The sequence below is a fragment of the Centrocercus urophasianus genome, unplaced genomic scaffold (assembly GCF_019232065.1).
Source record: "Centrocercus urophasianus isolate 14NV4802_14NV808 unplaced genomic scaffold, USGS_Curo_1.0 seq_12, whole genome shotgun sequence".
Classification (NCBI taxonomy): domain Eukaryota; kingdom Metazoa; phylum Chordata; class Aves; order Galliformes; family Phasianidae; genus Centrocercus; species Centrocercus urophasianus.
Window position 1 is genome coordinate 43685739 of NW_024884364.1, and position 13162 is coordinate 43698900.

The 13162-nt window shown below is 42.3% G+C and overlaps 1 protein-coding gene across 2 annotated transcripts in view; it reads right to left on the reverse strand.

Annotated features, from left to right (window-relative positions):
- PPEF1 (protein phosphatase with EF-hand domain 1) overlaps positions 1-12687 on the reverse strand; it is a 27734-nt gene extending 15047 nt beyond the window's left edge. For both annotated transcript variants that reach the window (XM_042809484.1, XM_042809483.1), the window contains exons 1-6: positions 12422-12687; positions 12209-12322; positions 7132-7321; positions 4297-4424; positions 3721-3772; positions 39-202 (exon numbers count right to left, since the gene is read on the reverse strand). In XM_042809484.1, coding sequence (XP_042665418.1) covers positions 39-202; positions 3721-3772; positions 4297-4424; positions 7132-7204 — 417 coding nt within the window. In that variant the 5' untranslated portion in view covers positions 7205-7321; positions 12209-12322; positions 12422-12687. The remainder of the gene's footprint in view (positions 1-38; positions 203-3720; positions 3773-4296; positions 4425-7131; positions 7322-12208; positions 12323-12421) is intronic.
- Between the last annotated feature and the right edge of the window lie 475 nt (positions 12688-13162).

Genomic DNA, 13162 nt, shown 5'->3' on the forward strand with positions numbered 1-13162 from the left:
CAAGAAAAGCAAACAAACAAAAAGTAGTTGCAGTGTACCTGTCGATTCTTGAGCGCGTTAAGAAGAGCCTTAGCATGTGCAATATTGAGGGGAAATGAGAGTCTTGGTCCACGATAGGAGTCTGGAACATCAATCTTTTCATACTCAATTACATATGAGTCTGCACCAGGAGAAACATGGGAGCTGGTGGAAGTGTGAGCAACTGCAATGAGAGGGAAGAGAAATGGGAACGTAGATGCTCCAGCAGTCCTATAAAGCTTAGCAACATGAGGGGAACAGGAGAACGTAGTAGATGCTCTCTTCATTGCAGTGCTGGAGGAGCCAGCTCCTGCCATGTACAGCAGAGCGGCTCCAGGTCTCCCCACACTGATCCACAGCGCTAAACAAAAACAGAAATAAACACAAACAAAACTGGCAAAAACACTGTCCTAACAGGCAGCAGCTGTGGTCAGGATGCAAAATACTTTGTACTGGAGTTGTGGAGCAGTCTGTTCTGTTAGGAAATGAGAATACAACCTGCCATAGACTTTATCCTCCCGCAGAGCAAGGAGATTCAGAAGCCTTCACTGACCATCCAGTGACCATCTGTTTATAGTTCCAGATTATGCTGTTAATACGGGTTTTAAAGAGTTGCTTTTACCTTCTACATAAAAATAGGCTAACTACCAGCAGCACACTGAATATTTTAAAAGCCAGCAGCTAAGCAGTGTTCCTTCACAGCAGACTGCAAAGCACTCTTTTCTCATACAACAGAGAGACAACAACAGCTGCCATAAAACCACTGAAAGACATAAAGTAAACCAAAACAGCTTCTCCTGATTTTCCTGAACATGGAGAAAGCAGGAGCATTGCTCACTGCTTCAATCCAATATTTTCTTAGCGTACCCTGGATACATAATAGTGAAAACTGATTTCAGCGCAGTGCAAGGACTGTCTCCTTGCAGACAGTCTTTGTCATCTCTTATTCTAACAGAGAGAGCCTGAGCCCTAAAGGACAGTGTTCTGGAGGCTGCTGTTGCAGAGCTGCTTGCATGAGACTCTTGTTGGAAACACTTTCTGCCATTTCTCAGACCATCCTAATTTCCACTCGCCAGTTCTGGCCAAAGGTTCCCTTCAGCTTTCTCCTCCAGAGCCAGCAGCCCTCCCAGTGTCCCCAGTCATGCAGACACCTGCCCATTCTGCTCTGTCCCTCCTGCCCACAGCAGGAGACCCTTCCCATCCCCTTTGAGAACAGACCTGCCTTCCTCACTGCCTCTGCTCCCTGCTGGCAGGTGCTCAGGCTGGGAAAGCCAATCTCCTTCCCCAGAGGGCATTACTCTGCAAAGTATACCCCATTTTCAGGATGAGAAATCAAAAAATCAGTCGTGATCACAAACCTGGGAGCATTCTTACATTTCCTCAGCCAGTCTTTCAGCTAGATTTTAAGGGTTCTTCCTGCACAGGATGTCTCATTTGGGAGCAAGGAGTACTTCTTCCTGTAATGGATGTTCTGCTGCAGCCTGGTGATTAGTGTGCTCTGGCCTGTGAGCAACCCACCTTGCCATAAGACCCATGCAGGGCTCATTTTGAAGGACTCAGCACTCATTTAGTTATCTTCCAGCCAGAGCTGTCCTGGCTCTTTCAGTCCATACTGAACAACAAGGACAACAGCCTTAGGCACACTGCATTCAAGACACCTATCCTAAGATCAGATGAAGCACCCTCTGCATCTCTTTACCAACCAGAGGGAGCACAGGGACACCTTTTGCTATGCTTTGATGCTGGAGGCCTTGCCTGAGGACAGCGAGCCCAGCCCTGGCTGCTAGCAGCCGCCATAGGGCTCCAGGCTCTGTGCAGGACAGTGACCATGCTCCTTGTTACACAAACACAAAAGCCCAGGAAGGACCTCTGGCTCCCGAGGAGTGCTCAGACACTGGACATACGTCCTGTAAAACCTTGGAAAATGGTTTTAAATCACAGGCAGAGCAAGGACAATACACACATAGCTATGCAGCATCCCAAACACAACTCTAATTGCACTGACATCTTAAAGAGGATGAGAGGATGATAAAAGTTTCAGAATATAACATAAACAACCACATCAAAAGCACCACTGTGTTAATGAGATGGTGACTGGTTTCCTCCTTTGAATAAAAGGCATTTGGAACAAGATGATTAAAAAGAGAAAAGTGGCAAGATGAACAGAGATGACAGGTATCACAAAATCCTCAGGTAGCTTTCTCATTGCATACTGTGAGGAACAGGCAACCTGTACTCAGGTAAGAATATTATAGACTAAATTCTTGGAGAAGGCTCTTGAACAAGATGCCATCACTTTAATTTAAGTGACCAAACACAGATTAAGAAAAAAAAAGAAACAGATTAAAGCGTGGTGGGCTTTAGAAAATACTTGGGAATAGCAAAGCTAATTTGAAGCCTCTCTGCTTGCCAGGTTTACACTCACAGGGGCTCTTATACTAAGACTGTGATACAGCAGAAACAGAAGCAGTTCATTAAGTAATCTTTCAGGCACAAGTTTTGCTCAAATTTCTGGGGCTGGCACAGGAACTGCAAAGGAGTGGGCAAGTAAGAGCCTGAAGTAAGAGATGCACGCAGCCAGCAGTTGGACAAACGCAACTGCAAACCACACAACAGAAGTTCAACCTGCAATTTCTCATTTAACACATCCAAAAAATCCAGTACAAAGGAGGCCCCAGGCTGTCCCTCTGTTAATATGCATCTTACAGAATCTTTCTGCACCTTTTGGGGTTTTAGTATTTCTAATGAAGGGCATTTATTAGAAAGGGAGAAAGAAAAAAAACAACAAACCACCACCACAACCACACTAAGATGAAAATAATGGAGCAACTTCAGTCCAAACAGATGAAACTTCTGCACAAACGAAACAGACAGATGATAAATGTTTTCCAATAAAACATTCTTTATCACATGCACCAGCTTTAACCACCTGCATGACTGCTAATACCTGCCAGATGAAGGACCAGGTCACTCATGCAGTGGTGGCAACAGACTGCCCAAGCCCCAGAAAGTCACTGGAGCACTAAGGTCCTATTAGTTCCTTCTGTCAACAAGCACAGTTAAAAAAGTAGATAAATCAGCTGTAAAATTTGTTTTAATATGATAACAAAATAGAGATGAACACAATTGTACCAAATCTAAGACTATCACTACAACTTTCTGACTCACTCAGGTGAAAAAGGTAAACAGAGGTGTGCCATTAGCATCCAGAAGCAGTTTCCATAAAGAAAATCAAATGCTGCTCACTTCAAGTTTGCCATTTCCTCCCCAAGAAGTTAAATACTTTTTTGCACCAACAGGTGGTAATGGAAAAAAAATAATCAAAGGAAGGGTAACTGTATCATCAGTCTTAGCTTTGCAGCAAGGCTCAAATGTCATTTCTTTTTGTGCAGAACACGCAGAGGCACTCTAAATTACTGAAGAGAGAAGAACTACAGTTTCTAACAGCTGTCATTAGAACACTGAACCACACACCGTTTTGGTGGCTGAACCAGATGAAGGAGAAGGCATATTGTCTCGTAATTCAATAGGATGGAGTCAACACTTAACAGGACCAAATTCTTACTGTGGTATTTGGAAAAGCAAACCTCAGTCCCAGCATGTGCCACAAGTTCTAAACATCACACTGACATTATCTCACATTACCTTTTCCCATATAAGGTTTTCAAACAATCTCTGTGTTACTTTGATTTTTCTCCTTACCTTCACCACGATGAACACAGTGCTCCAGCATGAATGTGAAAAAGTTGGACAGCTGGATAAGGAAAAAAGCAAACAAGCACTGATCAGTTTAGGGGATTCAGCAAGCATTAACATTCTTTTTCCTTAGTCAGGTACCATCAATTTCCGATTTAGAGGGAGCTCAGACACTATTATATGTTCCTAGAGCATTATCTCTAACTAAATGAGAAGGTTGACAGCATATGATCACATACAAAATTCCAAAGCTACATCATGCTGCTGACATTTGGGTGTCATTCATCTTGCCCATCATTCAGACTATTTGTCTAAGCTTCCTTTATGGTCAAGAGAAAGAAACAGATATAATTCACCTAACTCACTTTATACTGATGCTAGACTTAACACAAAGCCCAGTAAGTTCCTAATCCTGGTACTGACTCTCAAGAAAGCCCGGGCTGATGTGCTGAGATACTGAAAACTCTATTTCTCTATTGCAGAGAGCTTGCCTTGCTGATTCTTTTAAGATCACCCATGCAATGCCTTAATGTAAGGGGCTTAACATAACTGCCTGTACAGGAAGAACTGAAGATTACCCACCTGTGTTTGCTCTTGCTCATCAGCATATTCGATTGACTCAAAGATAGTGAGAGAATAGCGGCGGCGGATCTCTAGCTGGGCTTTTTTACAGCGGTACCACCTCTGGATTAACACAGTAGCTTTTATGGCTGTGAAAAGAGAAAGCAATGGATCACACATAATTCTTTCTTGACTTGTTCCTTATCTCTTGTCCTTCCCTCTTTTCCCATACATTCAACAGGATGCCAGTAAATGAGTAGACAGAGCCAGAAGTGTCAAACCTCTGCCTCCAGCCCTCAGCTAACACCTCACTTCAGGGAGTTTCCCTGGCTACCCAGCCCTGAGTAGCTCAGCCTAACACACAAAAAGGTCTGTACGCTTTTGATCTTGGGAGAACGAGTCAAAGCAGCTGCAGGGCAATGTTACTTAAGCAACAAGGCCCAAAGGAATACAGTGATGTGAACTCCTGACACTCCAAGAACCACTGCCTGTTTCTGAGCAGGAAAAAACAGATAATCAGGAGAAAAAAAAAAAATCAGGAAAAAAACCCCAAAACAATACACAAAATGCTCTCCAGAACTCCAGGGTTTGATACAATCATCACTGGAACTTTGCGGAAGAGAAAAAAAGAGAAAAGCGAGAACAATACTGACACCCTAACTGTGCTGGTATTTGGCTGCAGCTGCCAAAATGAACAGCTGATGCTAAAACCAAACCAAAGCAACAAATGACAGCCAACACTTCGCACAGATGCTTATGCTTTTTCCTGCAAAGAAAAGCTCTGCACTGGAGAAACACTGGTTTGCAGTCATCAATTATTTCAGCTGATCACAAACCTCACTTTTTTTAGGATTATGAGACTAGGATGAGTGGCACCCTCTGCATGGGAACGATTTCTTACTCATATAACTGTCAGATTAAGAAAATAAAAACCTCTGCAGAAGCACAATTCTCATAATATGCATAACATTACGGAAGCTTTTTCATATATAAAAGCACTTTTAGATGCCATAATAGCATGCTGTTTCCTCGTTTTACCACTAATGTGGTAAAATTAGTACTATGTAATACAATTAAAGTGCTAAAGTTCTCAAGTCCAGACAAAGCCAAAATCAGTAAAGACTGCAGAAATCTTACCCCTCCTAAATGAAAAAGGTACAGCTCTTGCACGAGTGGGAGCACACTCCCTACCATACATAACCTCTAGGGTCTAAATCGCTTCCCCTCACCAGACCTGACAGCAAGCCTGTCACCAGCTTTTCTGGTTAGAAGAGTTCCTATGGGGCAGAGCAGAGCCACCAGCATAGAAACTAATTTCTAACATCAGAGCCATTACAATCCCAATAATGCTCATCTGGGCTGCTCAGTGTCTGACCCCGTGCACTTAACGTGGCACAACCCCACAGGTATCAGGCAGGAATATGTTGATAACTGTGCTTAATGTTGCAAATCTACCTAAATATTTCCTCTCTTTTATATATATTATTATTTTTAATTGTACTTATTACTATGTTGTTATTGTCAGGATTAAACCAGAACATAATTTTCACACTAGGCTACAATGTATCTGTAAAATAAAATATAATTTGTGGAAGGTGACTCCACCAGCAAGTACCTGTTAAAATCACATTATTAATGCATTAGAGGGATTCAGACTGCAGATACAATGACAGTCCTGCATAACTTTACTACTGCTGAAGAGCAGAAAGACTGCCATCCAGCAACTGGAGAGGGCAAGTATAAGAAAGACAGAGAGCTGTTGGAGAGGGTCCAGAGGAGAACCACACAAATGATCAGGTGCTGGAGCACCTCTCCTGCAAAGACAGGCTGAGGGAGCTGGGCTTGTTCAGCCTGGAGAAAAGAAGGCAGCAGGGTGACCTCATGGCAGCCTTTCAGTACGTAAAGGGAGCCTATAAACAGGAGGGGAATCAACTCTTTGACAGGGTAGATAACAGCAGGACAAGGGGAAATGGTGTTAAGTTGAAGGAAGGTAGATTTAGGTTGGATGTCAGGGGGAAGTTCTTTACAGAGAGAGTGGTGAGGTGCTGGAACAGGCTGCCCAGAGAGGCTGTGGATGCCCTGTCCCTGGTGGTGTTCAAGACCAGGTTGGACGGGGCCCTGGGCAGCCTGGTCTAGTATTAAATGCTAGGTTGGTGACCTTGCATGTGGCAGGAGGGTTGGAACTTGATAATCATTGGGGTCCCTTCCAACCTAAGCCATTCTATGATTCCATGATTCTGTGCAAAACCCCCATGTGCTCAAAACTAGGATGTGCTTTGTTGAAAAGCAGGGGGCCAATACATCAAGTTTTTAATTGAATCTTTGTGCAAGTGCTGTGAGGATTTTCCATCAACAGTCTCAAAGGCTTGCAGGGAGAATTTCAGGCCACACACCTTGTATGGCAGAAGATCAATTTGGAAAGGCATAGTTGTAGAGTAAAAGAGTTATAGTAGCTCTGTTTAGTTGCATCCATTTCAATACCAGGATCACCCAGCAGCAGGGAAACTGGGGCAGTCTTCTTAGGAACCTCATGTTGTGGAAGGCCACAAAAGGCCTCCTCAATCCTTCATCCTATATACTTCGCCAGTGAGAGCACACGTGAGCACATCTGAAATATGACTTCTGTATGAATTTTTTCCAACCTCATGTGTAAGATGCTAGAGGTGCTCTGCAGTTGCCCTGACCTCAACTGGCATCTGAAAGTTATGCACTCCTTTAATTAGAGACAATATTTGTGAAGTAATTTTATCTCAACAAGCGTTTGACAACAGGACTGGTGGGAAATAATATCTTGCAATCCTCTTGCAGTGCTATGGAGAGAACAACTTTGGACGTGGAAATGATGGCAGTGCTCACCTGTTTCATTATATTTGTGTTTACTGTAATCTGCAGAAGAGTTGCACCCCATGGTGCTAACGGTGCACTCCATTTCTGGTTTTAATCACTGCTGGAAGGAAGCATGTCTCTCTCAGCCATTGGTGTTAAACGTGTCTGCTGTGCACTTCTTCCAGCCACAAGGAAGGCTCCTGTGATCCTCACACCACCACTAAGAGGAAGAGAGGAAAATACACACGCTTGGCAATAGAGAATATAAAGTACCTATAGCCACCCATAATGACTGTGAAGCACATCCTGCAAAAACAATACCAAATAAACCATACCTATTTTGTACTCCCCCCCCCCCCAAAAATAACCAGCCCTCTTAACGCCCTTCTTGACTGAAAAGGTGCCCTACCATCCCATTTACCACCTTACACCTCCCTGTTCCAATGCTGATAAACGCTTTGTTTACAGATCCTTACAGATGCTGGATGAATGGAAATTCCCACCATTGACTGATACACAACACAATAAAAACCACCACCAACTGCACAGGGACCATATATATAATGGTGCCATGGCAAATTGCTTCCTAAACAGATTTCACTGAAATAAAGCACCAAGTTTTCTGTTGCATTTTTACAGAAACATTCTAACAAAAAAAATTTGGTTTCATAAAAAAAAAAAAAAAAAAAAAAAAAAAAAAGTACAGGGCATTTTGTAGCGTGGCTTTCTGGGTTTATATCCTGGCACTTACTCATCCCCTCACTCGATGGGATCAAACATTAATGCCATATGCTTCCAAATCAACAAGTTCAAAAGACTAACATCCCCCTGAAATACAAAATAGGTTAATTTCTAGGTAACAAAACATCATGAATGCTCTGAGAGAGACTGAATTTTGTTTTAGCTGAGGATTTCTTATGTGATCACAGTGATCACTCTCCTCTGTCTCCTGGGGTATGTTTCCCTCTAGTAATTCTAACACATCCCAATTACTGCATTTGTTCTTTTTGTTTCATTGATACTCATTCTTCTTTTATCTGGGTTTTAAAACAAAGAAGAAATCCCTTAGCATAAAATGAATGCTTAACTGCTTTTGCTTTTTCTTAATTAGCAAAAGGAGGATAAGAGACAGGAAAATGTATAACTGCTTTGTTTTCTGCTTCAATAGTCAGAATGCCTTTATTGTTGTGAGACTGTTTCCAGCTTGTATGTATTTATTAATCAATCATATTACATTTATACCCTATTTTCAGCATCCCACAACACATGGGTATCCCACACTTGAGCTAGGTCTATCATCATCCAAGTCAGTATTTATTTCAGTAAAGGACTTGAGGGGTTTTCTTCCTCATGATGGATTATGCTTTTCTTCCCTCTGAAGTGAAACTGAAATCCAAAAAAAGTCCTGTTACAGTAAGTTTAAGCCAATCAGTGGTTTTAATAGCATCAAATACAGCACTCTGAGACTGCTAAAAGCTTAACAGACAATTGTTATCATTCTGAATACCGTCTCCTCACGTGCCCCGTTTAAGAAAGTCATGAGTCTTCACTAGCTCATCTCAAACCAGCCAGCTGGAGATCTGAAGACTAAGACCGAGTACAAAACAATTAGAGCTCACAGTCTAAGCCTTCTTCCAGCATGACCACCTACATTGATGGGCAGGGCAGCATGACTCCAGCAACTAGGCAACGAGAGCCCCAAATAGAACTATCAGTGCTTCTCAGGGCTCCACACAGTCCATGGCAATCAGTGGGCTGTCCCAAGCCAGGGGCACCTGGAGGATGACTGCACCCTTCCCCTACCTCTAAGTTCTTCAATTTATATCCCCACTTTGAGCAAAGAAATAAAGAGAGAGGCTAGAATAGAATTTCATGCTAACAGCAGTAAATGAAGCCTTAAACACATACTCAAAGCTTGGAGGAAATCTTATACAATATCAATAAGCCCCTTAAAAATGCCTTAGCTGGCCATCAGTGAACTAATCCAGGGGAATCACCATCATCAATCCCCAGTGCCTCTATTCTACAGTGGGCACAGCAAACATTCAAATTACTACCTTGTCTCCCAGTAGTTTCTCACAACCCACATCTCCAGGCTCCAGTACAACCACATCAATTGGAGACTTGAGCAAACACAACTTCCATCCAGGCATAGTGAATTCACTTTCTGCTGTTTTGGACCAACCAAAAGACCATGACCAAGGGAACAACCCACTGTGAAAATAGCCAGCATCTCCTACAAGCAAGTGCTCTTCTTCGCTCCTAATTGAGCCGCACCCTTTCTCAAGGTGCATCAGTTCAAGCCAGCTCTGCTCCCTGCCAAACTCATAGAAAAATACCAAGCAACAACAACAAGGGCCTTCCACAGCTAAGAAGGCTGAAAAACAAGAATCTGAAACACTGAAGTGCTTTCTGTGAATGCTGCATTTGCAATGCAATGCAATGCAAAGTTCCTGGTAAACCATCATTTGCTATTACAAAAGATCCCCAAGTGTTCACAGATGAAATGCAAAGTTGGCCTTGTCTCAAGATATGGAAAAAGGTTTCCTAGATATATATTCCTAGATAAGAATTTGGGACATAGTGCTATGCTAGCATTCTGGATATTGTACCACTGATTTACCTTTAAGAGATAAGAGAGAGAGTCTGTCACATTCACTAAAAGTCAGACAATAGCTCAGATACAAGTCTAAGAAATTGTTACATTTCCCTCAGTTCAGCAGAAAGGCAATTTTGTGATAGACAGGCACCAAATACATTGCCAATCCAGTGAAGCAAAAGAAAACATTGCTCCAACCATGCCAACAGAGATGCACTAAGCAAAGCAGAAGTGGCACACCCTGCTCTGAAAGCTGAACTGCAGCATTCAGAAGTTTGGGTTTCAGAACCAGCACTGTCAAGAGCCTGATTTACAGAGATGATGAACCAGCAGCATTTGATCCGAATGTAATAGGTGCTGCCCCAAATAATTAAACCTTTAGTTCATCAGTCACAGAAAGACAAGGCTGCCTCAAAAATAGTGAAAATCTTGTGAAGATTTATAGCTGAACTTTAATGACATCAGGCTGCAGGTCCTTTGGGCAGCAAGCCATTCTTTCAAGCCTTGCTCATCTTTAAAATTTAGATAAGCCATGCTATTGTGGACAAGTGTAAGCTAGACCAAACTTGTGGATATGGAAGCCATACGAATGACAGCTGCTAAGCTTTAACTTCTCAGCTTCACTTGTTTCTTATCTTTGATAAACAAAGATTGAAAAAGTGCCCCTTTGGTTTTGGTTTGGATGAAATTCCATACGTATGCTACTTCCTCTGTAATTGTTTCAGTATCTTTCTCCAACAGTGTGCCTCCTGCCTCCCCTCCCTCCCTTTTTCAACCATACTTACTAACATACAGTTACCATCTACACCCATAAAATGTTAGAATGTATGTGTGGTTGGAGACGTAGCGAGACACGGACAGTTTTCTCCATGAAGATCAGATGGGTGGATGGGTACTTCCCACACCAGAGACTTTACTTTGATGTCTTCTTGCTACTAACATTTCAACTTCCTTCAACTCGCAAGCTTCATTCAGAATTGCTTTCCTTTGGAAACAGGGACTTCAGAGTCCTGAGAATCATGAAACATTGGTTTATGATGGATTCTCTTCTACGTAGCGCTGAGGAAATGAAGGAGGAAGGAGAAGATACCCTAGAAAAGAGAACCTTGTACATTAAATCATAACTTCCAGGTTGGTACCTGTAAAGGGACAGCTCTTCAAAACTGTCTTACTGCCAGAGCTGGGGTTGTCAAGGATAAGGATCTAGAGACGACTTAGAGATTTCATTAGCTAAAAGACTCACTCTGCAAAAAGAGGGATGAAGCTACCAATGCAGTGAAAGAGAACTTGGCTGTGGACTGCCAGAGTAATAATTCTGTAAATCAACACTTGAATTTGGCCTGCCAAATGACAGAAGAAGATCAAATATAGACAAAGCAGTGCATGCTTAAATCTGTGTTATTTTACATCCACAGGACAAACTGACATTTCTATTAAGTGAAAGAAAGAAATGAGAAAGCCTTTCTGTTTTAATAAATTTGTTTCAAATACACAGCAGACAAAAATCTTCAGCCTGCTCAGAGATGCAAGGCTAAGGCCTGTACAAAAGTGCTGGAGTCACTTCTGGCAATGGCTGCTGATAGACATCAATGCTTGGGCCAGGAATCAATATGGAATGGATGTAGTAATAATGGGAAACCAGCAAAGCCAAAGTGAAAGAGAATAGGGTGCAGACATTCCAGCTTATTAAGGTAGACTAATATTCCTGAGCCCAAAAACGTACTGCAAAAGTAAGGAAACAGAAGATCCGAAAAGGTGTGAACATGGCAATTGTTCAAACACTCAGTTCAAGAACTGCATGTAAATCCAAAAAGAATCTGTAGGAAAATGATGTGTGAAAGTTAGTTCATTCCATCTGCAGTCAATAAAGCATACATTTACACAAAGTATTTGCACTTCTTGTGTAAAAAATAAGCAAAGCAAACAGCCTCAGTTTTTGCACAGAAAGGTTGTGGGGAGAGTGTGGTAATAAAGGAAGGTGGAAAATACAAGCACACAACTAGGTGCAGATCACCCTGGATTATGAAGATGATATCATATCACTTTTCAGAAACTCTAAGAGCCTCAAAAGGAGAAGCCATTAGGAAGCCAGCAGAAAGCTCAAAATCCTGTGGCCAAATTAGTTCTAGTAAGAGGACCCAACAGGAGTGTAAAAATCAGCAACAGTTGCAGTTTCTTACCACAGAGAAAAAGGGAAATCTGAAATTATAAATTTCAGATTTATAAATTATAAATTGTCCTGCAGATAATGAGCAGAATCTTAATGACATCCCATGATATTCCCTCTCCTTACTTGAAGGGGAATACTGACCAAAACGTAAAACTCGAGAACAAATGTATGGAAATTTGAGCCAACTTACAAATTAAATTCATGCTTCAGATGAAATTTATATTGGTTTTAATGAGAGTTAAGTTAAGCATCAGAACAAAGACTATCATCACATAAAGTCTTTTTCTTAAAGCAAAAAGTACAAGAAATACAGAAGTCTCAAAGTTATTTGATCTTACCCGTATTCAGAAGCTCTGGATAACTGATCCAGTCCAGGTCAAACTTGACAGCTTGAAGCACAGTGATTTTTCTCAGGGCAAAAGCACTGCCCTTCTCTCATTCACTTTGAAGACCTAGGATACAGGCAAGTTGCTCTTTAAAAGTGAGCTAAGAAAAAAAAAGATACATATCTGACTTGAAGAAATTACCTGCTTTTTTTCCACAAGAGTTACCTTCAGAAGCTTCCTCCCGAAGCAGAAGCAGTCCCTTTCTGGAACCAGAACTGCATAATGAGGGGCGCAGCTCTGCAGAACCAGCACTCCAATCCTCCCTGGGGCTCTGGAGCTCACAAAGCACTTACTCTCCACCTACTGATACAGCCTCCCGAGAGGAAATTTCTTGAGCCTCACTCCTCAGACGCAGTCAAGGGTAAATGCCATATTCATCATGATGTAGAAGTTCTTGGCTGCAGCCCTCCAGCTGTGCTGCTGGCATGCTATTGGAGATCTGTCTAGTCACCGTGCCTCCTGTATCTCAGGCAGAGAAAGGGATGGGCTGAAGTTATCGTCTGCACATCTGAAGTCACATGGTCTCTCTCCAGAGGAAAGGCCTTTCTGCTGGGATGAGGCAGTGATTTGCAATTTAGCAGACCTACCTAGCACACAGGGGATAAACACACATACAGACCGCCCAGGTATTTGGTTCCCTGATGTGACTGGTATGGTAATGAAAGCCCCTAAGGAAAGAAATACTGCCAGATTCATTTGCCAAGAGGCACTGTATGCATACACTGGTATACAGACGCTATCTGCGCACACATTCTCCCCATAAGAGTGTAATGAGTTCAGGGAACTAAGCTCATGGCTTAGTTTGTCCCTCCCCAGTGTAACTCCTAGAAAGGGGTCAGTTTGCCACTGTGGCTGACCTGTGTGGTTAGAAAGCCATGCTGCCATATACTCTGAAGTCAAACCCTG